The sequence below is a fragment of the Scaptodrosophila lebanonensis genome, unplaced genomic scaffold (genome assembly GCF_003285725.1).
Source record: "Scaptodrosophila lebanonensis strain 11010-0011.00,11010-0021.00 unplaced genomic scaffold, SlebRS2 tig00001415-arrow-pilon, whole genome shotgun sequence".
NCBI lineage: Eukaryota > Metazoa > Arthropoda > Insecta > Diptera > Drosophilidae > Scaptodrosophila > Scaptodrosophila lebanonensis.
In genome coordinates, this window is record NW_022060742.1 from 6,515,999 (window position 1) to 6,543,978 (window position 27,980).

At 40.5% G+C, this 27,980-nt stretch overlaps 5 protein-coding genes across 7 annotated transcripts in view; 2 read left to right on the forward strand and 3 right to left on the reverse strand.

The window, feature by feature from the left end:
* The window catches only part of LOC115632732 (protein encore), a 35,965-nt gene extending 25,012 nt beyond the window's left edge, over positions 1-10,953 (reverse strand). The window contains exon 1 of the mRNA XM_030529978.1: positions 10,786-10,953. The gene's annotated coding sequence lies outside the window, so the exon portion shown is untranslated. The remainder of the gene's footprint in view (positions 1-10,785) is intronic.
* On the forward strand, positions 9,997-10,918 carry LOC115632945. The gene is made up of 2 exons (XM_030530241.1): positions 9,997-10,725; positions 10,795-10,918. The coding sequence occupies exon 1, from the start codon at positions 10,045-10,047 to the stop codon at positions 10,621-10,623; it is 579 nt and encodes a 192-aa protein (XP_030386101.1). The 5' UTR covers positions 9,997-10,044; the 3' UTR covers positions 10,624-10,725; positions 10,795-10,918.
* Positions 10,954-11,663: 710 nt separating the features above from the next.
* LOC115632944 (succinate--CoA ligase [ADP/GDP-forming] subunit alpha, mitochondrial) lies at positions 11,664-21,121 on the reverse strand. Its single transcript, XM_030530240.1, has 4 exons — positions 20,961-21,121; positions 20,066-20,514; positions 12,161-12,445; positions 11,664-12,089 (listed from the first exon to the last, which is right to left on the reverse strand). Exons 1-4 carry the CDS (start codon positions 20,995-20,997, stop codon positions 11,874-11,876), a joined length of 987 nt encoding a protein of 328 aa, XP_030386100.1. The 5' UTR covers positions 20,998-21,121; the 3' UTR covers positions 11,664-11,873.
* A 1,135-nt stretch (positions 21,122-22,256) lies between these two features.
* Positions 22,257-24,581, reverse strand: LOC115632262 (GPI mannosyltransferase 3). 3 transcript variants are annotated; one of them, XM_030529340.1, is made up of 6 exons: positions 24,427-24,581; positions 24,121-24,344; positions 23,586-24,053; positions 22,943-23,524; positions 22,633-22,876; positions 22,257-22,542 (listed from the first exon to the last, which is right to left on the reverse strand). In XM_030529340.1, exons 2-6 carry the CDS (start codon positions 24,246-24,248, stop codon positions 22,387-22,389), a joined length of 1,578 nt encoding a protein of 525 aa, XP_030385200.1. In that variant the 5' UTR covers positions 24,249-24,344; positions 24,427-24,581; the 3' UTR covers positions 22,257-22,386. The 3 variants fall into 3 exon arrangements, with proteins under 3 accessions (XP_030385200.1, XP_030385199.1, XP_030385198.1); XM_030529339.1 differs by having other exon boundaries at positions 22,257-22,876; positions 24,446-24,580; XM_030529338.1 differs by having other exon boundaries at positions 22,257-22,876; positions 24,427-24,580.
* A 948-nt stretch (positions 24,582-25,529) lies between these two features.
* LOC115632497 (mpv17-like protein 2) lies at positions 25,530-26,765 on the forward strand. Its single transcript, XM_030529674.1, has one exon. The coding sequence runs from the start codon at positions 25,738-25,740 to the stop codon at positions 26,602-26,604; it is 867 nt and encodes a 288-aa protein (XP_030385534.1). The 5' UTR covers positions 25,530-25,737; the 3' UTR covers positions 26,605-26,765.
* The last annotated feature ends 1,215 nt before the right edge of the window (positions 26,766-27,980 follow it).

Here is a 27,980-nt window from a genome sequence, read left to right on the forward strand (position 1 = left end):
GAGCTGAGACGACAGCATCAGCTTGGGGCTGTTGAAACATTTTAAATAATAAATGGAATTTTTACGATATCAAAAGCCAATTCGCAGAAATGCAGCTTTCATTTACATGGACTTATTAATTTAAAATTTCTACTATATGTTTATTTAAACGGATTGCAATTTTCTTCATAAGGATGGTTTAATATTTCCGCTCATTTTGAAATAATTCCCAATGAAATAGTTGCATTCCCTATTTTTCAGAAGCAGAAGCTAGTCCTCGGAAGGACTGTTTTATGAATGTTCCTAGGATTCGTCTAGATTCTCCAATAAGCAATATGCATATTGTTTTAAACCTGGACATATTGTTTTATGCAACATACAGTTATTTCCAAAAACTTTAAGGCTACATACAGATATGCAACTAATTTTCTCACCAATTTCTTTTATTCTTCAAGTAGACTTTTATAGCAAATCCGTAAGAAGTTTTCGCAACAGGAAACTATATTTTAGCATAGACTTTCTATTCTGTTTTATTACAATACCGTTACATTTAAGACATGATTTGGAAATTTAAAAAATTAATGCGCAGACTGCCATCACTACGTTTATCTATCTGGCAAATAATGCAGCTATCTATGTATATACCTTCTCCATAAACGACTGATTAACTGCTTAACTGATAAAATGGTCAGCTTTAATAAGCCGCTTTCGTTGAGTTGTTTTATAATTAACAAGGCGAGCAGCTGTTCGTACAAGTATATATCGAATGGGTATTGAATATTTTTTTGTTTCGCTAAAATCGAATCAAAGTTTTTGCAGATATGACTTCATTAAAGTTACGTAAATAATGCCATAAAAATTTCACATACGCGATTTACCAGATGTATTTTATCTATTTTCCTTAGTCACTAAAAGCAAAAAGTTATTTCACGGTGTCCATATAATGTTTAATAGTATTTTAGATGATAACATTAGATTTAACTTTAACTTTAAGATGCTATCAAACCCTCGGGGCTTTTGGAACATGTTCTTTTTAGTTGTTATTTATTAAAAGAGTTTAAGTCATTTAGCTGCCAGTCTTGCGTCAAAGAAAGTATATGTAATTCAGAGAATACAATTTTTTTTTTTTTGTATTAAAACAAAACACATACATAAAATAATAAATAAATAAATAAAAACATAAAATTCTGTATTCCGCTACATATGTATTTATAATTATTGTATTATTAATAAGTATAGAAAAAAGTTGAAACATTTTAGTGAAACATTTCGCGACATTTAGCCTAAATTAAGCCAATTTGCTTGTTGTCCTTGGAACCGTAACGAGTTCCATCAACTTCAATCAAATTTGGAAACGTGCATCAAAAATCGTTCAAGATAGATTCCGGAACAAATTAAATGTTACATTGCAGTCAATAAAAGTGAAAAGCGGGCATAAATTTGATTAAAAACATAAATCGTCGAAAAACCATTCACAACGCACCACACACACAACCACACAGACACATTCCCATTTATCCACTTACACAGACGCTCATGCATGTTGGAATAGCTTTAAACGGTCAATTAAAAAACTCAAAATGCATTTATCCTTGACAGGATAGCACACAGATTGACACAGACACCCACACGCGCATCCATCTTTATGTAATTGATGTATTCATCGATGTCAATGCAAAAAAAAAGCTTTTAAAACAAACTGCAGTTGAAGCAGGGGCTGAGTGTGGCGAGTGTGGGGAGGGAGGATGGGGAGGATGGGGGGGTTAGCAGGGTTAGCAGGCATCCTAGGATAGACAGCGACCTTAACTACTAGCTGACACAGATGAACGCACGCTCTGGCATTGGCGTTGGCGTTTGGACGCTGGTTGGTTAAATGTTTTGTTGGCCCAAAGTGCCGCCAACCTTAAACACATCGCAATGTCGCACTCAACTGCGCAACAAAAATGGAGGCCAATGGAAAAGCAATCTGTGCTATCTATGTTTGGGTGTGTGTGTGTGGGACAACAAAGTACATGGCATGTAGTCCAATATCAGTGGCGCACGACTGCACTTTAAGTCTTTGGGCATCTGCTCATTTTCCCCTCATCCACCACATTTTCAGTTTCCCCTCTCCACCCTTCGCCAGCCCATCAGCTCGTGATGTGATTGAGCAGGTGCAGCAGCCGTGTATATGTACATAGTATATTTATTTGTATGTGTGAGTGTGTGTGTGTGGTTTTTGCTGCTGCACAGCGTGTCCTAGATTCCAACTACAGTTACAACAACAGCTCGAGTGACACACACACACACACACACACACGCAAATATTCATGTTTATCTATCTGTATAATGGCGACGTCTGCGACGCGCGGGCCTTTTGGGTCGCCGCCAGCCTCAAAGTATGCAACAGAATGCGACTGAGACAAAGAAAATGTGATTGCAAATCGTATGCAAATGATGTGGGCATTAAGTAGCTCGACAATCGAATCGAACGAACTGGAGCAGGCATTCAGTAGACATTAAATTTTAATTCAAAATACCGTTATATAATTCGGTTGAAACCAGAGCAGGCACAACTTGTTAGAGCGTAGGAATCACAAAAATATACTTTGCGTAAATATAAATCTTTTAATACATGTACTACACTTAATAAATGTACTACAAAGTTAGTTAGACTTTTCAAAAATAAGGGAAAGAAAAAATAAGTTTGGCAAAATCAATTAATGTTATTCAAAATAGTCCCTCTAGGGTCTATAGTGATTGTGTGTCGGGCGAGTGTTTAAAGAAGTCGGTACAAGCCTTTTACTCATATGTCCACAAAACGCTTTTCCTTAATCGAAAAAGAAGAAGTCGCACGATGACAAATCAGGCGAATACAGGGAGTGGTTGATGGTTGAAATGCGATTTTTGTTGCCAAAAATGCCAAGTCACAAAACAAATTTTAGGTTTTCAGTCAACAGTCCTTTCACAAACCCAGTTGTTTGGCTAAACTGCGATATTTAATTCCATTTCCATCAATTTCATCAAAGATTTTGTCTGACTTTAGATAAATAAACGCACTTTTTCGATTATATTTTCAGTAATCACAAATTTCGAACATATTCGTCTTCACGCCTTTTTTTGAATTGTTTTTCCAGTCGCAGACTCTACTACGATATAAACAATTATCACCAGAAATTTGTTGAAATGAAAAAGCGTCCCAATAAAGCAAATATCATAAAAAGTTTGTAAAGGTGAAGTCAGCTTGAAGGTAGATATGTTCGTCAACTATTAATCGCACAAATGCCAGTACTTGTTAAGTCGATTAATTGTGTCGATTCAGATTTTATCAAAAATGGATAACAATGAGGAAAAAATTCTGTATTCTTTTACTAGATTTGTTTTTTTCCACAATGTTACTAAGGCAGTTACTTAACAATGTCCCGACGGTCAATATCAATGTATAAGAGTTGTGAGTGAGATTGGATAAGCAAATTATTAGATAGGTAATGTGCCAAATCTTTCTTAATGAGCAGGCAGTGGTCGCACCTGCAAATACTTTGCACTCAAAATTATAGAATTTCAAACAATTTAATTTAATTTCAATTAACACAGATTTCTACTCAAAAACAGTTTCCCGCTACAATTTTTTTCCGATTTACTTTTCAAATCCTATTCGAAAAATAAGACACTTTTTAGTTCAAATTATTTTAATGCCTGATTGTCCTTTCCTACCACCTATTCAAAGAATGTGGAAAAGATATTATTGGAACGTCAACCCACAGCAGAAATTTGATGTTGATAAAATGAAGCTAGTGAAGAACAAGAAAAAAAAAACTGCCGTGATTAAACAATCATGACTTAGTAAGAAAAAATCAATAATTCATAGAAATTACTTGAAGTGGCCATCAATAAACTCTTAATAAAAACTTAAAGAATTATCTATCACCTGACACCCGATATGTGCCGACGTTATGAATAAAATTAAAGATATTGAGAAATTTCATCAATAGCTAGTATTGAAATATAAATAAGGTTTCTACGTTTTGGCTCCATTGAGTAGGAAAAAAACATAATTTCAATATAATAAGGGACTCCATAATTTGGTTTGTTTTCAGCGAAAAGCGTTTGATTTGATGCCCAAATTGCATGTTTCCCTAACATTCTCCAGAAAACTATACACCTTATCAATGAGAATTTAATTAACTCGAGATGGAAATGTTTCATCGATTAACTGACGGTTGGATTGTCATTAAGCCAAAAGAAGCAAGCAAATTAGCTAAAGCTCAATGATGCTGGGTCTTCAAGGGTGGTTTTGTCATTTTGGCGTTCAATTGGGAAATGCGTTTCTAAATGCGTCGTAATAAATAATTTATGCACAGGCAGAGCAAGAGACGGGGGTACAAAGTGGCAATGGAACGTGGAACGTCGACGATGACAACGACAACAATGCTTGAGCTTGACAGCTTGTTGTTTACTTTACGCTCCAAAATGCCTGGCATTAAACAAATGTTAACTGAGCGCCGTATATGCAGAAGGATGCGGGACAAGTGACTGTGACTGCTGCTGCTGCGTCCGCCTAGGAGGACTGTTGCACAGTCGCTCTCTCCAGTCGCTCCTGTGGCTCGCTGCTGATGTCGGCAATACTAACGCAATTGCACATGTTCCGTAAGAAGTAACAATTCCAACGACACGCGCTTTTGTTGCAATTACGACATCTTATTTGGGTCAAAAGACAGTGCGACAGTTGAAGAGAGCGGGAGAGAGAGAGAGAGAAAGACAGTAAATGAGAGCGATGGAGTGAGCGCAAGAGCAAAAGTAGTGGAGATAGGGAGTGGGTGTGCAAAACTGAGAGCAAGTGTCAACCGCACGTGTGAGCTTAAAAGCGCATCGCTGTCGTTGTTGTTTTTGTTGTTGTACTCGTCGTCGTCGCCAGCGTCGTGTGTCGAGGCCAAGTGCTGGCCAAGTGAGGCTGTAATTTGGCAGTGCAGTCAACGTTGACGTTGGCGTTGCCGTCGCAGTTGCTAGCGTGTGTCACTTCCGCTGCCGCTGTCGCAGTCGCTGCAGCAATGCCTGAGCGCATTGTGGGCTGTGGGTGGGATGTCTTGTGTCACTCTGTCTGTCTACGCTTGAGTGGGCGTGGCGCGGCATAAATTAGTTGACGTATTTAAGTTTGGATGGTCCATATTTAAATACCCTGACGCGTGCAAAACTTTTAATTGCCCTCAAAGATTACGCAAACGCTAAACTTCAATTTTAAATTTCAAATTGAAAATCAAAAGAAGCTCACAATACATTTTGAATGCCGCCAACAGGCAATTGGCCAATTGCAATAAAGCCGCAATATCAATGTTCAGGCCAAAGTTAATCTAATTAGACGCAATTGCTATTAGACTAGCACTCTGAGCCAACGCTTTGGCCCACTCTCATCGGTATTTGGTAAAAGAAAGTGAACATTCTTCTTCGTCGGCATGGCTTTTATGAGTCAATTAAAAAGTTAAATGCTTCACCGGCACACGCCACGTTAATTAATTCGCCTTTGGTGGCCATGAAAGGCGTTAACAATGCCAGACACTAGACAGTTAGCCAGTCAGCAACGACAGCAACTTGCACAATAATCACTGCGTACCAAGGACACCCAACTAGCACACTTGCTGTGTCTTCCAGGCTGCCTTACACTGCACCAAAAAGAGGAGTACTTCATTTTAATATTTAAGTCACAGTCGAAAAAATTGTCTACCAATGGATTCATCCTAAATTACAGTACAATTTACAATGACAAGGCGATCCAAGATTCAGGCCGAACAGATCTTAATTCTGCCTTGAAACTTTAGACTAGGTGTAGCTCTTAAATAGTTTCTGAAAAATTAGTTTCCCATTGAAAAAAACGAACTTAAATCAATAGCTTTTACTTGGTATAAAATATTCGAGCCATATTTTTGTCACCCTTTAATATCAGTTAATGCGTAAAATTAGGCATTCTTTTCTCCTAAAATTAATCCGTGCAGGACAACAACTAGTCATAATTTTTTAGTATGCAAAGAAAACGTTAAATTGATTTTGAAACTTTCCAGACTGTTTTACAATATTTTTCTTTCTTTTTGTTTCTGCGCTATTTAATAGTGACGGGCTTTTCCCTTATTTGCTAATAGTCTAACTATTGTATTTGCTTCAACATTTATTAAAAATTAAAAGAGTCAAAAACATCATTACGAAAAAGTCGTTGATATTATTTCTTTGTTTTATCGCAGTGTACCAACTGCTTGACACAAATCAGTACGAACAGCAACAACAACCACATTCGAACAAGTCTAAAAGTCCGTGTGTTTGTATGTGTGTGTGTGTACGTCTTCCTTAGGCCGCAAATCATAAAACTTGCTTTTTAGCTGACACATGTAGAAAAGTTTTTAGCAAGGCTCTCAACCCCCTCTGCACACTTTCCGCTATCCTTTCTAGTAATGCCGCCTCAGTTGGCTTAAGTAGCAGCAAAAGCAACAGCAACAAGAAGAAAAAGTGCCAGCTAAGCACATCATCCTGTTCCGGTCTCAGTTCTTACAAGAAGCGAACCGTGCTAAGCGCATTGTATGCGTGGCATAAGGAAACTATAAAAATTCCTGTTGCATACACAAAGGGGCACATGGGGCAGGTTGCCAAATGCCGCCGTCTGACAAATCTTCATTTGGTTGGGTCAAAGGCCACCTGCGGGATTAATGAATTATGCAAAAAAGGGAGCAGCCTAGGCAACTGGCTGCTGTCTGAATTCCTTTCTGCATTGAAATGCCTTGAGAATAGACAAATCGACAGACAGACAATACAAGTACAGCTGTTAGCCTTGGCTATATCTGAGTCACAGCCTCCGTTCTGTCTTATCATCAGTAATTATTCATAATAATTTGTAGCAAATGAATTAAATTAAAAACATATAAAACGAAATGGCACGAAAAAGAAAACTATAAATTAATTTACACAAATTCTCAGCATTCTCCTTGCCCGAAAATATTCACATTGTGGTGCACTTAAAAAAAAAAAAAAACAGAAAAATGTGTGCGAATCGCAAATGTGTGTGTGTTTGTATGTTTATGTTTGCCTATGTACGTGTGAGTGTGTGTGTGCGTACAAATGTAAACAGAAACGTCGAAGCGAATCCGAGCGCAGCGATGATGTTGATCAACGGGCCCGAAACGGCAGCAACGCGACGAAAGAGGAACAACGGCGGACAACAACGAACAAGGAAGGCGCAACAACTGACTAAGAGATGAGAGTAACAACAGCAACAACAACGAACACAGCAACATCATCAACCCACAGAACGACATTTCGTTTATAGCATCATCGAGAAACAACAATAAACTCGAATGTAGCAGGCGAGCGCGTGCTGTCTGTTTTTAGTTTCGTGTAAATATCGGCAGAGCATGAACCAATACAGTGAAGTCCACCTAAGAGGGTCACAGAGAGCACATTTGAACATCTAGCAGGCTCATAAAGGACACTTTTTTTATTCTCACTTTTTACAACATTCACAATCGGCTTATATACAAAAATGAAAAAGGCACTACTATTTCTATGAACAGCACTTTTCATTGGTATTTGTGTAAAATCATGAATAATAAGAAGGCGTTTAAATGTAACGGAATTTTTTCGGATTTATAATGCTTACATTCCAGCCATTCTAAAAAGATATCGGTTGTTCAATGTTGATGACTAGAAAGAATGAGGTACGGCACTACTATTTAATTAAACACAGCTGTACATCCTGTACCCAATAGCTAAAAGGGTATACACCTAGCCCTCGCTTAACACGGAGGTTGCGTTCCTCGAAAACCTCGTGTTAAGCGAAAATAAGTTATAGTAATAGGCTTCATTTTAAAATATTTTTCAACTTCCATCGTATAAGAACGAGGTTTTCAGCGTGTTAAAAAAGAAATGGTAGCAAATTTTTAATCGCGTTAGGCCGAGTTCGTATTAAATGAGGATGTACTAGATTAGTTTGATGCTCAAGCCTCATTTATAAAGGTCTAATCCATTATTTATTAAAATTGTATTATTATAATATTTATACGCACAATAATTACAACTAAAAGCTTGTCCCGGACTTTAAATTCAATTGCCATCTTTTATCCCAAAAACATACTTGTAGTAATAATAAACCAGTAACAGAATGAATTTAAAAGTGTTTTTTCGACCTCAAGCGTTATCATGTGTTTCCCTTTTGTTAACTGTACTTTTAATTTTACATGTTGAACATAATATTTCAATCTATATACATATAAAGGTAAGCTATTACATTCAATTTTGATTCCATAATTTAATGATAATGAAAATGCTTCCTTATCATCAATATCTTGACGAAAAATTGATTTTTTAATTAAATATTACTTAAATTATACAATAATTTTAGAAATTTTAACGGAATCTTAAAGCATTTTCTTTTATAAATCGCTTACGATGGATAACCCGTACATAACCCGTTCATTAGTCTAAATAAACGCACACATCTCAGGAAATATAAGAGAATAGAATAACTAAACTCGGTAGCCCGAATTTCCTAAGTTTGTGACTTTTCCTCAACATCCGTATATCTTGGAACTATTTGACTAAATCCGATTATTTACGCCAAATTTAAAGAAAGGCATATGATAAAGGTAATTGCTGGAAATAAGATAAGAAGGAACCATTAAAATGTCCTCTTTTTATCAGGCTCTAAAGCAAAACATAACAGATCATAACTGATCTTTCAGGAATCTTTACTCCAACTATGCAAACAATTGGTTTTCTCATTCATGATTAAACGTGACTTCATTTTTTTTTTAATATCCAAATATAAAACAAGGAAGTAATTTAAGGCTACACTTCATTGTCGTCAATGACAAATTTATTTCCTGATTGTCAAAAGCCACCAATATATTATTTTGTGCCTGCACAATCAAATCTTTCACTACAGCTAATTTAAATAGAACACACATAGTACTACACAAGATATTTATTTTAAAGTGCAAAAATAAAATATGAAATCAGTACCTATTTGCATAGAAACGGCAAGTTCTTGATGACTTGACTAAAAGGTTCCATAAAACTATTAATAGAGATTTTATTAATATGAAATGAGCCGCAATTGATTGTAAAAATGCTGTATTATGCGCTTAATATAGTATATCAAGAGTGTCATTTACAAAAACGTATACCTAAGCAATGTTTTTTCTAATCTTTAAACCAATTTGTGTAAGCGTGGAGCATGTTTAATTTTGTTTTGCCATTTAATCGAGTGTTGACAGTTGCTAGGTTTTACTGTAGATACATGTACTACATGCTATATTTTCATGCATCTTGCCAAAAGTAATGCCAACACTGTGACTACGTCGTCGTCAACGCCGCTCCCGCCACTGCCGCCACTTAAGTTTGCCCGGGTTTTTGAGTATTTAAATGAAAACAACAAACTGACGACACAAACACGCATTGCTGTAAAGGGAAGGGTGGGGAGGGGAGAGGGGCAGTGCAGAGAAGGGGCACAACTGATGGCCTGGCCATTCGCAAAATAGATTTTCAATAAAACCACTCAAATCACCGCCGCCTCCACCATCGTCACTACCGCCGACGTAGCAACGCACAGGCATTTGAAATCTATTTTAAACACAAACAAAATCATTTTATAAACTAAATAAGCAACGCACAAAGCTCAAGTTATGCGCAAAGTTCTCTAAGTTGGAGGCAAACACAAATCCACAATTGCTAAAATGTAGCTCCCAGATTTTTATTATCCTAGACTAGTTTCTTAATTTTTTACAGGTATAACATTTCTGTTCTATGGCAATAGCTTAGCTTCAGAATTAAAACTTTTCGACAGACACAAGAGCAATGAGAAATTGCTTTACACCCTTTCCATGGGCTTCCGACATTACCTTTACTTACACAAATAGGATGAAATAGGGTGTAACTTCTTGATGCCGTAAAAAAAAATTTGAGCTCAGTTTCCAGATATGCCTTGACCTAGTTATCAGTTTTATTTGTCCTCTTCTAATCAGTGCTTTTTTATAGTAGTAGTTCTTTATTTTAAGCGATTTTTTTTACCTAAAATTATACGTCTTTTATTGAGCTTTTGGTTTAATTAAAATGTCGAAAATAGACACCGGGCCGCGCGGTTCCTATCTTAACGAACGCTGCCCCCCTCACTATAGCCCGGACGTGCTAGTTGGCTATTGGAGTAACCGCCGGTATTGCAAAATAAATAATTCGAAGGGTATTCTGCCTGGCATGTGGTGTGAAAACACCTGCGATCAACATCGTACACTTTCCCAAACTTCATACAGGCCCGACATCTTTGAGGGCGTCGATATCTTGCGCTCACATATACGTCGGCGTGGAGATGCCTTCGATAATCTGGTGAGGAACACGCAATCACAGGTGCGATTCAAATCGACGGAAGCACTTAAGAAGAACTGCACCACAACCTATACATTAATGTACGACGTACTGCCAAAGATGGGAATGGATGAATGCCTGAAATTGGCGGAGCAGAATAAGAATAGACTAATATTCCGTTTGCCCGAATACGATATGATGAAAAGCTATGGAAATCTAACATCAACAGGCAAACGCAGGGCGCTTAAGTGCGAAGAGATCCTAGACAAAGCCCAGATAATGGGAACCACCTATGGGGACGCCTTTAAGTACAGACCAAAGACGGAATAGCCGGCTACCGATCTCGACTTAAAGAAGCGAACAAGCGAAAAAAAGGGACGCGTATTTCACAACATGCTGTAAAATTTAAAGTGTTTTCCATTGTTTTTCTGGGTAATATTCTAACAACGATTTGCAGTATTTATATTTAGTTCTACTTCTTCTCCTACTCACCATTGTCAGGTCTGCTGCTGGCTTTTTGCAGCCCGAATTCGCACATTTGCATTTTTGCGGCGGCAGTTTAGATCGGGTATAGCTATAGTGATTGCCGACTTGTTTGTTCGTTGATTTATTGCTACTGTAGCGTTGCCTTTACCACTTGCGTTTCGCTATTTATTTATTTATAAAATAAACTTCTCGTCGACTGGCTACTGGCAGTAGGGATGTAAGAAAACTACCGATGTAACTAACGCACATATCGATAGTGCGTACACTTATCGATATCAAGTAATGGAATGGAAGCATGCAATGTTTCCCTATGATACGCAGTTAACACAAAACTTAAATTAATTACCTAATAATTAGGCATTAGCCTATATCAGTGATTTATATATTTTTTATTTAAATTAATTGCAGAGTACAAATTTAAAAAACCGCTAGATTTGCATTTCACACAACAGTTCCTCAACTGCTGCGCTCGCATTGGCAACACTTTAAAACAACACTGGAGGGCTCTTGGCGCCACAATGGCTTAATTTGAATCACTTTCGTTTCGAGGGTTAATGTTTAACAATTTATTTATAGAGCTGCAATTTTAGTTGCATAATCTTGGACAACTTTTTCATATTTATTATAATTAAATACAATTTGAAATTATATTTCGAGTTATTTTGATTCAAAAACAAAATGAGGCAGCTTTTAAATTGGGCTTAATAACATTTGTTGTCAGTGCATTAAAGAGCAGGTGCAGTGAACAGTTCGAATCTTTGGTGCGCGGTGCTGAGTTGTTCAATTCTTGTTGTTGTTGATTGGTGGTACGATATTTGTCTGCGGCAGTTTTACACATACATACAATATTTAAATGGAATTCAATTATATCTTACAACGTTAAGTTTCATATAAGCGATTTTTACAATAATTTATTTGCGATTTCGACATAATAGTTTTCGATTTTTCATTCTTTTTCTTTCCAAACACTTTTTGCTTAATTAGGTAATCATTTAGTTGCTTCGCATATCTCCCATATGAGTCGTACTTTTGGTACCTTGATTCTAAACTCCATACACTCGTTTTGTTCAATTTCTTGGTGTGTCTGTCTTTATCTAAACTAATTCCAAGCGCTTCATCTCCTTGTACAGTTCGTGACCCATTTTGGCTGGACTCCTGGTCACAATCACACCAGCCTTCTCCAGCGCGGCAATCTTGTCGTTAGCTCCGCCCTTGCCACCTGAGATAATGGCACCAGCGTGACCCATACGGCGGCCGGGTGGCGCCGAAACGCCAGCAATAAATGAGACCACAGGCTTGGCTTTGATGCCCTAGAGAAGCACACCAAATACAATTAGAAAGTTGTTGGGTGAAGAGTGCTAGAAACTAGTGCTCCACTCACCGTGTTGTACTCAGTCAAGTAGTCAGCGGCCTTCTCCTCGGCCACACCACCGATTTCACCAATCAAGATGATACCCTTGGTGTCAGGATCCTTAAGGAACACATCGAGGCAATCGATGAAGTCTGTGCCATTGAAGGGATCACCACCAATGCCTACGCACAGCGTCTGGCCCAGGCCCACTTCGGTAGTCTGATGCACGGCCTCATAGGTCAGGGTGCCGGAGCGAGAGACGACGCCAATTTTGCCGCGTTTGTGTATATGGCCGGGCATAATGCCAATCTTGCACTGAAAATGAGAAACATAGAGATTAACTTCTAGTCTTATGACGTTAATATTTATAGTCTAGGACTTTCAACAAATAAGTTAAAATTTTATACATACATACATATAGAATTTTTGATTAAAACATAAGCCCCTTAATGTACAATTTGAATGTTGGACAAACGAGAGCTTGTAGAGCGACTGACTTTTTAGTTTCTTTCATAATCATTGCAGAGAAATTAATATGCAATTCTATGAAAGGGGGGATAAATAGGATAATAATCATCTGCTCGACGCACACAATTTTTTGGGAGTCCCCTAATTCTTATTCACATGTCTTGTGAAACAGGTTTACAATCCAACTGCTCTTCATGAAAATCAATTTGTTTACCCATTAAATTAATTAGTGGTTTGTTATAAACTATCATCTATTTTAGGGTACTTTTTAAAAAGTAATTCTCCGAAGAATTTAAAATTTCTGTGTTTAAAAGGATGAGTGGGTGGATTTATGTATTTTTAAATTGTAAAACCTTTTTACTTATAAATAATGAGTTTTCTTACAAGTTCAAAGCTATTATATTAGCTCGGGAACTTTAAAGCTGTTAGGATCTTCAGAAAAGTTCGATAAACTTCTTTAACCTTGATCATAAAATATGAAATTCTTGGATTTTGTTGATGACCTTGTTGTTGACAACGAAAAATGTTGTTTTTGAAGCAGCTAATCAGTTATTCAACCTTTCACAACGACCCTTATAATCTCCCCTTTAAAAAATTCCCAAACATCTTGTTTGGTCATCCGGCCAAAAACAGCCAAAACCAGCAGCACATCATAGTTAATAAGTAACGTAAATAACTCAATGCAAAGTGCTCGTTTTCTTGTCGCTTGCTTTGCATAGCAAGCCGAGCACTTAACGTTTCCTTTTGTTGCCATAAATTTGCATAGGCTGCTGCGCAGCCGCCACATATGTACTAGTTATTGTCGCTAACTCTGCAAGTCAAGTTCGTTTTTCGTTATCGCATCTGGTACGGAGAAGCTTAGCTTTCCGTCTACCAGCATAAACTTTGTAAATCTCGGCGATCGCTACCTATGCAAAATAAACATTTGTGCACCTCTTTTAAATTGAACAATTTCGTTTTCGCTTATTTTGCAATTATTTCGCCAACATAATTTCGCATATTTGGAATCATAAAAAAGCTTATGATTATACATTTTGGTGACCCCGACGTGATTAATAATTCCACAAAACCTTGCTTAATCGCGTTAAAAAACAAAAGCGTACATAATTGAGCTCATTGTACACAAAAAATATTCAAGTACATAAGTGCAAAAATATAAGTTCATAGTGCCTACTGTACCGCCAATAAGCAGCCGTGTGAAGCGACGTTTTTGAGGGCAACGAACATCAGCAGATAAAACAGTTATTCGCGCGCGTCATTTATCTCTGCTATTTTCGGTTTTCGGTTCTCTCTCGCGTTCACAATGTCTGAGAGCGACGGTCAAATGCGCGCCTTCCAAGCTGTCGCATCAGCTGCTGCTGACGTAGCTGATGCAGCGACGCTTGCGCCAACAGCTTCGACGTCAACAGCTGTGGGCAATGCAGTGCAAGCTACGAGCAATAGTGTTGAGTTTTATAAGCGCAAGGCGCAATCATTATATGCGTGGGCGCTTTCTATTCAAAATAAAATAAATGATTGTGAAATTGACAATATTTCAGAAAGTGAGCTGCGAAAACGTGTGGAAATGCTGCAAAGTATTCAGGCCTCTTTTAATTTGGTGCATGACAAATTAGAGGAGCTGGACTTTGACGAGATTGGCAGCAGTTTGCGCTGCAACTTTGCTGAGCTGGTGGTCTGCTTGGAGGGCCGCCTGCTAAATGCAATACAAAGGATGCAATCTGGCGCGCCGCCGTGTTCGACGCTTCGGCAAGATGATCAGTCTACCATTGTGATAACTCGGTCTCGTTTGCCTGAGCTTAAGTTGCCTACATTCAGTGGTGGATATACTGAATATGCAGATTTCGCTTCGATGTTCACATCAGTGATCGCCAAGGATCCAGATCTCTCCGATGTGGAAAAGTTGCAGCATTTGAGGTCAAGCTTAAGAGGATCTGCGTTGGACACGATTCGTGCGCTTGAGATAAGTGGTGCAAATTATTCAGTGGCGTTAGACCTACTCGACAAGCGGTTTAACAATAAGCGTCTTATTTTCCAGGCACACATCTCCGAGATTTTGGGCATTAAAAAGGCTGAAACTACAAGCAAGCTGCGAGAGTTGTCCGACAAAGTCAACGCAAATATGCGTGCACTGTTGAGTTTGGGCAATATGCAAGATGTAGCTGGCAGCATCGTCGTTCAGACAATTTTGGGCAAGGTGGATGCTGCGACGCAGGCAAAGTGGGAGGAAGCCGCCCCATTAAACGTTATACCGTCGTGGGAGCAATTTGCGACGTTCTTGGATAGCAGGTGCCAAAAATTGGAAAACATCGAGCATGCAATGGCATCATATTCGTCGAATTATCAGGTGGGAAAGAACAAAAACACTAACACCAAACGCTCGTTTGTCGCCACTAACCCATCCGCAAATGGTTGTCTGTTTTGTGACATAAATGCACACGAAATATACAGTTGCCCACTTTTTGGTAATTTGTCGCCTGTACTTCGTTTAAAGGAAGCGAAACGCCTCTCTCTGTGTATAAATTGTCTTAGAAAGGGACACAGAATGAGAACTTGCAATTCTGGATCGTGCAGAACCTGTGGTGCCAAACATCACAGTTTATTGCATTTTAATAATTCAGCTGCCGTAAATTTGATGCCTGACCAATCGTCCGCTTCTGACTTACACTCGCGGCCGTCTTCATTGTTGCTGCCACGTAGCGCTCTCGCAGCTGTTTCGCCATCATCGCTTGCTTCATTGCCTGCCCAAAATCTCGGCTCAGATGTTGTGCTCTTGGCCACCGCTGTCATCAGCATTCAAAATCGCGCCGGGACTTGGGTACCCTGCCGTGCACTGCTCGATTCCGGATCACAGTTGCACATTATAACTTCGCGATTCGCTCACCGGCTCCAACTTCGAAAGACCAAGTCGTCGGCCTCTGTGTCTGGTCTTGGTGACGTCAGTTTCAAGTCTGATGGTTGCACTGTGCACTTATGCTTGCAATCATTGGTCACTGACTATTCCGCAAATATTACTGCTTTGGTCGCTCCTTCCATTACTGAGAACCAACCAAATTTCACGGTTGACATATCTCATTGGGATATACCAAGCAATGTCCGCTTAGCTGATCCGGCGTTCTTCAAGCCACAGCAAATTGATATGCTTATCGGTGCCAATTTATTCTACGAGTTGTTGTGCGTAGGTCAGATTAAACTGGCTGATGGCCTGCCACTTCTGCAAAAGACTCGTTTGGGCTGGATAGTTACTGGAGGTGGCTCGCAGCGTCAGAAATCTGCTTTGGTTGCATCCAAGTCTCCGTCTACACAGGATTGCAATACACGAATCGAGCAGATGGTTCGCTCTTTTTGGGAACTCGAAAGTGGTGTCGATCCGGCTGTAAAACTTACAAAAGAAGAGTTCGACTGCGAGGAGCATTTCAAGGCTAATTACAGGCGCCTGCGTACTGGCGAGTATTCCGTCCGATTGCCTGTAAAGCTCAGCACAGATCTGCTTGGCGATTCCTATACGCAAGCCTATCGTCGGTTCATAAACTTGGAGCGAAAGTTAGAACGCAATCCACTTCTCAAAGCACAGTACTCTGCATTCATTAAGGAGTATTTAGAGTTGGGTCATATGTCGCTTGTATCGCCAGTTTCGCTAAATTTGTGCAAGTATTTCCTGCCGCACCATTGCGTTCTGAAGGAGGACAGCACAACGACAAAGTTGAGAGTCGTGTTTGACGGTTCCGCATCCACATCCTCTGGTCATTCTTTAAATGACATCCTAATGGCTGGTCCTTCCATTCAGTCAAAGCTCGCAAACACGCTTCTTCGATTTCGCACGTTTCCTATCGCTTTAACAGGAGACATCTGCAAGATGTACCGCTGCGTGCGAGTATCAAATCCGGATAGCTATTTTCAATGCATTCTATGGCGTGACTCGCCTCAAAAGCCTATTCAAGTTTTCCGTCTTGATACCGTCACTTACGGTACAAAGCCTGCCTCGTTTCTCTCCGTTCGCACTATGCATCAGCTGGCTGAAGATGAGCATGAGCTATTTCCTATTGGCTCCGATATCTTGCGCCGCGATTTTTATGTTGATGTTTTAATCACTGGTGGTGCTTCTACAAACGAAGTCATAGAAATTATGAGACAAACCACAGGGCTACTTGCCAAGGCTAATTTCAAGCTAAGGAAGTGGTGCTCCAGCAATCCTGATGTGCTCAAACAAGTTCCGGAAGAAGACAAAGAAACTCTAGTTACGTTTGATGATGGCAGCGACATAACAAAAACTCTAGGACTGTCGTGGGATCCTGCGACGGATTTATTCATATTCACGTTTCTGCCAGCATTGACATCTGGTCGAATTTGCAAGCGCACTGTTTTGTCAACTATTGCCAGATTTTATGATCCGCTTGGCCTTATTGGACCAGTAATCGCAAAGGCTAAGATATTCCTGCAGGCGCTTTGGAGAGAAAGGCTTGATTGGGATGAAAGCCTTTCAGCATCATTGACAACATCTTGGCATAATCTTATTGCAGATTTTGAGCGCACAAAGCAGCTGAAATTTCCAAGGCTTGCACTTTCTGTTGGTGTTTCCATTGAAGTGCATGGTTTTAGTGATGCCAGCATAGATGCCTATGGAGCTTGCGTGTACATCATTTCGACCACGCAAGGCCAATCTCGTGCGGAGCTGCTGTGTTCCAGATCTCGTGTGGCGCCGCTCAAATCGTTGACCGTGCCCCGACTAGAGTTGTGCGGAGCCGTTTTGCTGGCACAACTCATAAACGAAATATCTCGTATGGAGTTATTCGACTGCAAGTTTTATTGTTGGTCTGATTCTGCAGTAGCGCTATCTTGGATTCGCAGCGAGCCATCCAGGTTTCAAATTTTCGTTTCCAATCGCATCGCAACTATTCAAGAGTTGACCTCTGGCATGGAATGGCGATATATTCCAACCGATTTAAATCCTGCGGACATACTTTCACGTGGAGCTTTGCCCAGCGAATTAGTCCAGTCCAACTTGTGGCTACATGGTCCCGCATTTCTGACGAAAGATAAATCTTCTTGGCCAGAGTCTTGCAATTCCGTCTCGTCGCTTCCTGAGCAGCGCTCTAAAGTGTTTGTAAGCACCACACTGTGCGAAGACATTGCACAGCAATGCAAATATGTTAACACATTTGGAAAGCTGCAGCGCGTGTTTGCATATGTATACAAGTTCCTGCACCGTGTACGAATTCCTGGGCTATCGGTGGACTGCATCCGTCATGGTACACTGCTGTTGATGCGCTCAATTCAAATGTCTACGCTTCGGGACGAATACAAGACCTTGCAGGCCGGACACACTTTGAAATCGTCTAGCTCCTGTCTTTCTTTATCTCCGTTTCTCGACAGCTCTGGATTGATGCGCGTTGGTGGCCGTCTAAGTAACTCTGCGCTCGACTTTGAAGCCCAGCATCCAATTATACTTCCAAGGCGTCATCCAGTCACGCGTTCAGTCATTATGCACTACCATGTCCGTAATCTGCATTCTGGACCTCGTGCATTGCTGGCCTCAATTCGGTTGCAGTATTGGCCAATTGGCGGTCGGAAAACAGTGTGCAGCGTAGTCAGCAAATGCACCATTTGTTTTCGAGCCAAGCCTCGTCTTGTGGAGCATGTTATGGCTGACCTGCCAAAGGATCGAGTTGATGCTTCACATACCTTTATGGTCACTGGTGTGGATTTTTGTGGGCCGTTTTTCTACAAAAGCGAGGTCCGCAATAAGGCACCAATAAAATGCTATATTTGCATTTTCATTTGCTTCGCCACCAAGGCTGTGCATTTGGAGTTGGTGAAGGATTTAACCACCGGAGCATTCTTAAATGCACTTAAACGCTTTATTTTGACGCGCTGTCGACCTACGAGGATCTGGTCTGACAACGCTACAAATTTCGTTGGCGCACGGAACGAGATGGCTGAGCTAAAGCGTCTTTTTGAATCCAGCGAGCACCTGCAGGCTGTGCAAGAATTTTGCCTTGCTGACTGTATTGATTGGCGTTTCATTCCGCCGCGCTCGCCTCACTTTGGTGGTCTATGGGAAGCGGCTGTAAAGACTGCCAAGCATCATTTCTACAGATCCGTCGGACTATCGCTGCTCGAATTTGATGAACTGCGCACGCTTGTATGCCATATCGGGGCAATTATTAATTCTCGCCCATTGTTATCCCTTTCAGAACATCCAGCAGATCTCGATGTCTTGACTCCAGCTCATTTTCTTGGTGCTGCTCCGCTGTCAACGTACGTTGAGCCTGATCTGACGAAGCTCAATTTCAATCGGCTGGATCGATGTCAGCGCGTGACGTACTACCAGCAGATATTTTGGGCTCGCTGGCGTGAAGAATACTTGACGCTTCTTCAACAGCGCTCAAAATGGCGAGTGTCGCAGCCTGGACTCTCCATTGATGATGTCGTTCTGGTCAAGGACGAGAATTTGCCGCCCCTCAAATGGCCATTAGCAAGGGTGGTCAGCCTCATCAGCGGCGCAGATGGCGTGTCGAGAGTTGCAGAATTGAGGACTTCCACTGGAACCATTCGGCGAGCCGTTCGCAAATTATGCCCGCTGCCGAAACAAGATGTTGTTGAAGACCCTGGTTCTTCAACAGGGGGAGTATGTTTGGTCATCCGGCCAAAAACAGCCAAAACCAGCAGCACATCATAGTTAATAAGTAACGTAAATAACTCAATGCAAAGTGCTCGTTTTCTTGTCGCTTGCTTTGCATAGCAAGCCGAGCACTTAACGTTTCCTTTTGTTGCCATAAATTTGCATAGGCTGCTGCGCAGCCGCCACATATGTACTAGTTATTGTCGCTAACTCTGCAAGTCAAGTTCGTTTTTCGTTATCGCATCTGGTACGGAGAAGCTTAGCTTTCCGTCTACCAGCATAAACTTTGTAAATCTCGGCGATCGCTACCTATGCAAAATAAACATTTGTGCACCTCTTTTAAATTGAACAATTTCGTTTTCGCTTATTTTGCAATTATTTCGCCAACATAATTTCGCATATTTGGAATCATAAAAAAGCTTATGATTATACACATCTTATAAATGTTCTGGAATTTTTTGAAGCTTTCGAGTATCACAACCATTTCTAAACACACACAGCACAGCACAGCCTAGTTTGTAGGTTGCCTCCCAAAACGGAAAACAGCTTGTGCCTATCAAATAGAGAACATTTGCAATTAACCTGCCAATTCAAGCGATAAGAGCCGGTACGATAAAATAAACCAGCAAGATAATTATCAAGCAAATAGTGACGCCGGAATCAATAACAAAGGCATGTGAGCGTTCGATGTAACGAGCCCATAAACACATAATCACATTGAACTTTGTACCCTGACCCAAAGCCAGCTGGAGGCTGCGTTATCAAACGACTGTCCGTCAACATCAAGAAAATCGTCGAACTATATACATAGCATGTACATATGCTATAGCTTAAACAGAACTACGAACCTGTTCGGGCGCAATAATGCCGGGGCAATTGGGTCCAACCAGCCGAGATTTTTCCTGACGCAGGAGCGCATGCTTTACACGCACCATGTCGTGCTGGGGCACACCCTCGGTGATGCAGACAATCAGAGGTATTTCGGCCTCGAGCGCCTCCAATATGGCAGCGGCGGCGCCGGGTGGTGGCACATAAATAACGGTGGCATGTGGATCCGTTGCCTTCTTGGCCTCGGCCACCGATGCGAAAACCGGCAGTCCCAGATGCTGAGTACCGCCCTTTTTGGGCGAAATGCCACCCACCAGTTTGGTGCCATACTCCAGAGCCTGTTGACTGTGGAAGGTGCCCTGCTTGCCCGTGAAGCCCTGGCAAATGACGCGCGAATCGGCGTTCAGCTTAAGATTCGGACGCGTCTTGTTGTATTGGGAGCTGCAGCGAACGCCGGCGACGAAGCCATCTAAAAAGATTCGAATAGAGATAATATTTGATTAGCATTGCGGGTAGCGAGCGCTGCTGTTTGCTTTCATTTCTTTCTCTATTTGTTTGTAGGTCACATGCGAACCTTGAACGATGCCCAACCCCCTTAACACCTCCCCATCCTCCACCCAGACACCATACAAGCCCGTTCTGTGCTTCTTCTTCTTGCCTCTGACACACACCGCTGTGCTGGACACGTCGTTGTTGCTGTTGTTGTTTTTGCAGATTGTGGACAATTTGCTTGGCTGTTAATTCTTTTAATTAACATAAATAACCGCTCAATCGTCTGCAGCGTTGTGACGTCGCTTGCTGTGCGGCATTTTGCATTTGCATTATTGTTTTTCATGCAACAATTTGTGAAAAGTTATATAATTTTTCACCTGCCTCGGGGACGACAACCTTAAATATCTATCATTTCCCACTTACCCCGCACTTTGAGTAGCGCCCTCATTGAAGCAGCCATTTTATGTGATTTGTTTGGGGCGGTCGCTTGTGCAAAAAACCTGTGGAATCGCTTGGGTTTATTGTTTAAAACGCGTTTAATTAATGCGCGACGTCGACGGCGGCTGATTCGGCAGACACTTTCAATCCACCGCGAAGATGGCAACTCTGCTCCACCTACGATATGATTAGCACATATGGCGGTCAAGTTAGCATCGATGAGTCAGTAGCGATTTTGTTACAGAGAGAATGGTTGGCACAGTGTGGGAAATATTGAGATTCTATTGATTGATTTAGCATTTTTAAACAGCTATGTAAAAGATATTTCAGAAAAACTGCAAAGCTTTTGCAACATAACTGTTAATTTTCAAACCCCTTTTCCGTTTTTATTTGGTTTAATTATGTATATAAAAAAATGCCAAAGAAGGATTTGTTGTTATTGCGTGTTTTAAAATGGTTCTTATATATATATTTAAAAATAGTGAATTTTGTGAACTACCTGGGATTTCTACTTAAATGCTAAAAGTTCCATAATAGAGGGCCGAATTCAAACATTTAAAAAATATTTTTTATAAACATTTCCTATTCTCCATAATGTTTAGCAATTGGAGTCTCTTTATTATTTAGTGAAATCTATTTAAAACATATTTTTTATAAACATTTCCTATTCTCCATAATGTATATGTTTAGCAATTGGAGTCTCTTTATTATTTAGTGAAATTTCTTAAGACACTAACTAAATTCACCATTTATCTAAATAAGGTATACAAATCATTCACTTTTGGAATCCCCTGAAGCGTGCAAAGATATTGACTGAAAATAATAATCTGGAAAAGGTTTAGAACTAAATGATTGACTGTATTTAAAAATCTAGAATATGTAGGTTATAAAAATATTTTTTATTTTTATTTAAAAAATTTTAAACTTTAGTGCCATAGTTTTTAAAGTTTTCCCACAAGTTTGTTCCACCTAAATTTTAATAGAATAACAGCTTGTTTTTATTTTTTTAAAAAAAGCTTCTTTATTTCGCTTTTTATCGACTGAACCTTTATTTGGTCATGGAAACAAAGGACAGTACAACCGGGCATCTATTATTATTATTAAGTGCCTCATATGGACCATTTTTACGATATCATAAAACTTTGCACTTACAAATTAAAAACTACGACAACGTACACATAAGGTTCGGGTGGTCGGTACGGATACCAACTACGAGTTTTAAAACTACATTTTACATGTTAGTTGTTCCGAAAAGGTTTTTAAAACTTTGCTAAGGCGGTCTTTAGAAAAAATATATGTATTTAATTGCTTATTAATGCGATGTGTCTTGCTTTGAACGGAGGGCTAGATTGGCTTTAAGATCAAGTCTTTCCTGTAAAAGTACTTTTGTCCCGATTCAATATCGGTGCTATTAATTGAATTGATTTTCACTCAATATGCCAACATCATCTAATTGTTCGGGCTGTTCTGCGGCTGCTTGAAACTCCTCACGATTATAGGTATTCTCCTCACCGGCTCGCAGCCGCTGATAGACCTTGATGGACTTGCCCGTACGGGCTTGCAACCGCTGCAGAATAGAGGCAATGTTAGGAGGCGTGGCACCCACAGCACTGGACCACTCATTGACCAGCGCCTGAGAGTCTACCAATTTATTTACCTCCGCATGGTCAATGGTGTGTAGCAGCCTGTAGTTGCCCAGAAACTCGCTAATCTTGTCGGCCAACGAATCAAACAGCACTACATGTGAGGGTAGAGCAGTGCGCGGATAGACGGGTATGTGGGAATTCAGCCAGCTCTTTGGCGAGTCAAAGAAGCGATCAGCTTCGTCAATATAATTGTCCTGCTTTTGTAAATTCGGCTCGCAGGTGAGGAAGCGCATGGTGACGTTTTCGTGAATGTGGCTAGTGAAAGAAAATGCAGTCAATGGTAAGCGATTTAGTGGCGGAAGTTAGAGTTCTATGACCAACCTGTAGTACGGCGTCGAATGGCAAGGCATGAGGAAAAGTATGCTGGCGCGATGTTCCCGCTCGTCCTTGTACTCCTGTGCAATCTGCCGCAACTTGGGCATCAGTTCAATAGGGCCCTTCTGGTGTACAGTGCTCAGATACCAACCGGGCAGGGCATTACCGAAAAGGATCACCAGAGCAATGGTCCAGAGAACGGTACGGGAAGCACGATAACTCAAACGCGACAAAGCTTCGGAACTCACGTACAAGCAGAGTGGCAGGAGTGAGGATACAAAACGGAACTCCTTGTGCTCCACAGTGCTTAACACAACCAGAGTCAAGAATATGGTGATGAGTAGCTGCTTGCAAATGGGAAACTTCTCCGGTTTTCGCACCGTTTCCATAATACCATAGAGGAAGGGGAGCGTGTTAATGCCCAGCACTGTGGGGAGGCCAACTGTGAAGTACCAGTACCAGGGATGCGAGCCATAAAAGCTGCCAATATTGTGGAAGATGTTGTAGTTGAGGAACTCATAGGGCGTCACAATCAGACGACCATGCCAATAAGTGTCTATGGCTATGCCGGCAGAAGCCACAATCAAACTGCAAAACAGACGATATACAATTACAATATCAAATATGTTAAGGTTACATTTTTACACACCCAATCACGACAAAACGCTTCAGAATGAGCTCCACAGCGGAAATGCGACTTTTCCTCAAGTGATAGATGCCCAAAGGCAGCCAGATGACGGCGGCTGTGGGACGCAGGAAACAGCATATGGCCGCCAGCCACAGATACGCACTGCCCTCGCCATACCAGGGGAAATAGCTCAGTGCAATGGTGGTCAGGGAAGCCTCCAGAGTGTTGGCCAGCGTGCGCGAGCCAGTGTAGAACCAGAACCAGGGCACAAGTATCAAGAACAGCGCCCACTTTCGCTTCCCCGTCCACACATAGAATCGATAATCGGAATAGGAGCTCAGTATGGCCTGCAGGATGCGTGGCAACAGCACCAGCAATTCTGCGCTGTCTAGCTGCAGCAAAGCAAGCAGTTTATAGACACCAGCAATTAACAGAGGGTATATATAGCTGCGTATGCCCTGAACCCATTCCCAGGTCAGATAGCCATAGCTGTGAATGAAATATGTACTTCATGAATAAACTACTTATTTATATATTTCTGCACCTTATTCCTTACCCAAAGGTCAGCTTGTGCGCCACTTCCAAGCTCTGCCAATACTCATCCGGCACATAGTAGGTCTTCACTACGAACACCGATGCCAAACGGACGGCCAAAATGAGCGCGAAAACGTAAAGAAGTCTCATGATTTGCTTGTGTGGCGCTCCAGGGGGTGCGCCGCTTTTGTGTGTGTTAGAATACTTTTACTGTAGATGGAAGAGTGTTCGTTGCTTCTGATGTCACTAAAATGGCAAAATGTAACACATTACTCATTTTTGGATTAATTTTATTTTCATTTTTTGTTAGCGGCAAATCGTTTCTAACCTAACATTAATTATCGCACCCTATGTGGCAGTGCTGCTTTGCATGTGAGTTGAGTTTTATATGTGAAAAGTGTATGTTTTTTTATGGAATTTTATCTATTTTGGACGCATAAAAACATTTGGCGCGAGAAAGTGGAAATTCAGCCTATAAATAAAACGCGAACTGAAGAGCAAAGCAGAGAGCAAGTGACGCTGACGTCGCTAGGGCTGGCAACAGATATAAGAAAGCATCGATACTGCGAAATGATAAACGAAAATGTTATCGATGAAGTGCAACGTTAATTTCAAATGCGTTCGCCGGGTTGCCAAGTCCGCTCTATTGAAATCGGCAAAAATAATTGTTTTTCCAAGCGCAATAGTAAGACGGCTTAAACACTCCAAAATGGAGTCAAAGTGGAGGAAATTATTCAGAATTATGTTTGGCAGATATGTGGTCATTACCAATGTTCTTGGCTCTGGTCTTCTAATGGTCGCTGGCGATTTTATAACACAGAAATATGAAATTATACAAAGTGATCATCAGCACAAAGAATATGATTTCAGACGCTTATATAGCATGTTTCTAGTTGGATTGATAGTTGGTCCGTTGCAACATTATTTTTACATATTTATGGATCATTTCATGCCACAACAAACACGGGACGTTGTCATCAGAAAAATAATATTGGATCGCTTTTTATTATCACCGGCTTACATTTGTGCGTTCTTCTATTCAGTGGGCTACCTTGAGGGATCCTCCTTGCGTGAAACAAATCAAGAGTTTCTACAGAAATTTCCCTATATGTTTGCGATTAATTGCACATTATGGCCAGCAATACAATATGTTAACTTTAGATATTTGGCCCCCAAGTTCCGTATAGCATTCATTAATTTTTGGTCAGCTATGTATATTTTCGTAATGTCGTATGTGAAACATGACTTAAAAATTATAGATGAGTCAAAGAAATAAAATCATACCAACAATATGTTAATATGCATCAAATTAAATACAAGACATATATCTTCCATTCTAATCGATGTATGCGCATATTAAATTAACTTTAAAAATGTTAAAAAAAATATTAAGTTCTGACATGGTAGTCATTTTCATAAAACAAATTTAAATCTAAATTTTTCGGTCAGTTATTATCGATAATTTTTCTGTTAGTGCGGCAACGCCAAGAGAATTGGCTCTAGACCATAGTACCCCTGAGATAACTTTCTTATCACCAAAACAAAACACAATTGGCAGAGATAAGTGAGGTACAGGTACGGGCGAATAAGCAGTTTTTCCGAGCATCTGCACCGGAGACTCCCAGCAGCCAACGGCAGCATGCTCTCCACATGTGGCCAAGTCCTGCGTCCAAATTGTAGGGCGATTAATACCGCCGGCCGTCATACATTCTTCGCCTTTTACGCCCGCCATAGAATTGCTGATGTAATCCCGACAAAAATTGTGAGACGGTCGCTGCATGGCAAGAATGAGAGCTCGACGAGCGAGGCACTGACTCTGGTGCGCTGGACGAAGCTGCTGTGGAACAAGATGTTTGGCAAGTACCTGCTGGCAACCAATGTAATTGGCTCTGGTGTCCTCATGGTGGTAGGCGATGTGGTGGCACAGGAGTATGAGTATCGGCGCGGGCTGAGAAGCGAGGATCGTTACGATGTTGAGCGTATCTACCGGATGTTTGTGGCCGGAGCACTTCAGGGGCCGCTCCATCATTATGTCTATGCCTGGATGGATCGCATAATGCCGCAGCGCACCTTTCGGACAACCATCAAAAAGATCCTAATCGATCAGTTGTTCATGTCACCGGCTTGCATTTTATTATTCTTCTACTCGGTCTGCTATCTGGAGCATCAGACGCTGGAGGCGACGCACAAGGAGATAATGGAGAAGTTCGCCTACATCTATATGCTAGACTGGTTGACTTGGCCAGCAGCTCAGTATGTGAACTTTCGCTATCTGGACACCAAATATCGCGTCGCTTTTGTGAATGTGTGCACGGCCGTCTACAATGTTCTCATATCCTATATGAAGCATGACTTCAACGTCCATCTGCCGCTGGAGATTGCTGTCCACGAGCCACAGAACAAATTAGCGCCCGCCGAATCAAGGAGCCAATTAGGGTCCGCCGAATCAAAGAACTCGCTGATGGAGGTAACGACCAAGAAGGTCGAAGATCCAAATCCGCGATGACTCATACCTACATACATTTATATGTAACTCATATTATTGTGATAAGACTCTTTGCACAGCACCTTCAAATTTTTAGTCATGTTCCCACATAATTGTTATACGCACACATAATTCAAGAGGCTATTATTAAACAAATCCAAATATGTGTTATGTGTATAGTAGAGAGTGGTTCAATTATTTCCTAGCTGTATAGAAGAGAGTGGTTTGTTCACTTCATTTTGGTAAAAAAATAAGCTGGAATTGTAGATAAAAAACACAACTTATTAAAAATACATTAACGAAAATATATACACAGCTATAATATTGCACAGATATAGTTCTCTTTGTACAGATAATTCAGTCTTGCGCCGCAGTCTGCGCATTGCAGTTCTGGTTTACCACGCTTAGGAGATATTTTTTCCAGTCTTGTCGTACACTTCCCGCAGTACGAATGTCCGCAACTCGGTAGAAATGCGTTCTCCCGTGGATGAAGGCAAATGGAACACATCCCTTCATCGACCATGTTCGCGTGCGATTCCCTTGAACAGGCTTCAAAGACTAAAGATATATTTCCATCTCCATATAGTAATTGTACTACAGATAAGAAAGCTCAAGCTATTGATTGGTGGGTGTGTGCAATGAATTGAATCGATTAATATTGGCCCGAATAGTACTTATCTTTAATTCGGGGTATGTTTCGAAACGAATTTGCTGCGAAAGCTTCTTAAAAACGATTATTTGAAGGCACTAACAAGGTTTTCTTATCTAATACTTGTTAAATAATTGTTCACTAGCGTTCAACTGATATAAAAGGCGAATTTATTCCGATTCTAATATTGAAGCAAAGCTGATGTCCTTGACTACGGCCTGATGAGGCAAATATTAGTGTTCTTAACTAACCATTTGCCCTAAGTTTATATGTTCGATAATAGGTTTAATTAAATCTTGCCTTAATTAATTACCCATTATATAATTTATTTTCCAAGTTAAGAAATCGTTTGAGCTTTGGAATCTCCTAATTCTTTTTCCTCTATAAATGGAATAAATAGTCACAATTTACCTTTTCTCCAACAACATTATCATAAAAGCAGCTTTTGATTTAGAAAAATGATTTATTTATTTTCGACTTTTTTTTTAGCAACCTTTTTCGGGTACAAAGAAATGCAGATTGTGAGAAAAGCCAAGTGTACCAAGATTGTGAAAAGTCTCTGTTCTTTTCCAGTCATGAGTAATAGTTTTCAAATAACCAAAATATTATTACTTTTTTGCAAGTAATGCAAATCCTATTTTTTTTGCAAAAATATCGGACCTTTGAAGCTGTACAAATTTACTTCGAGGTTCTCTTGTTTTAGCTTTTAAATTACATGTTGAAAATAAAATGAAATTTTCAAGAGTAC

Bases quoted from the DNA above. Each gene is read 5' to 3' on its own strand.
- LOC115632945 (XM_030530241.1), top strand. From the start codon at position 10,045: ATGTCGAAAATAGACACCGGGCCGCGCGGTTCCTATCTTAACGAACGC.
- LOC115632497 (XM_030529674.1), top strand. From the start codon at position 25,738: ATGCTCTCCACATGTGGCCAAGTCCTGCGTCCAAATTGTAGGGCGATT.
- LOC115632262 (XM_030529339.1), bottom strand. From the start codon at position 24,248: ATGAGACTTCTTTACGTTTTCGCGCTCATTTTGGCCGTCCGTTTGGCA. The intron at 24,054-24,120 runs GTAAGGAATAAG...TTTCATTCACAG, and splicing joins GCGCACAAGCTGACCTTTGG to CTATGGCTATCTGACCTGGG. The intron at 22,877-22,942 runs GTTGGTCATAGA...TTCTTTCACTAG, and splicing joins CATTCGACGCCGTACTACAG to CCACATTCACGAAAACGTCA.
- LOC115632944 (XM_030530240.1), bottom strand. From the start codon at position 20,997: ATGGCTGCTTCAATGAGGGCGCTACTCAAAGTGCGGG. The intron at 20,515-20,960 runs GTAAGTGGGAAA...GAATCTTTTTAG, and splicing joins GGCGCTACTCAAAGTGCGGG to ATGGCTTCGTCGCCGGCGTT. The intron at 12,446-20,065 runs GTTCGTAGTTCT...TCTCATTTTCAG, and splicing joins GCATTATTGCGCCCGAACAG to TGCAAGATTGGCATTATGCC.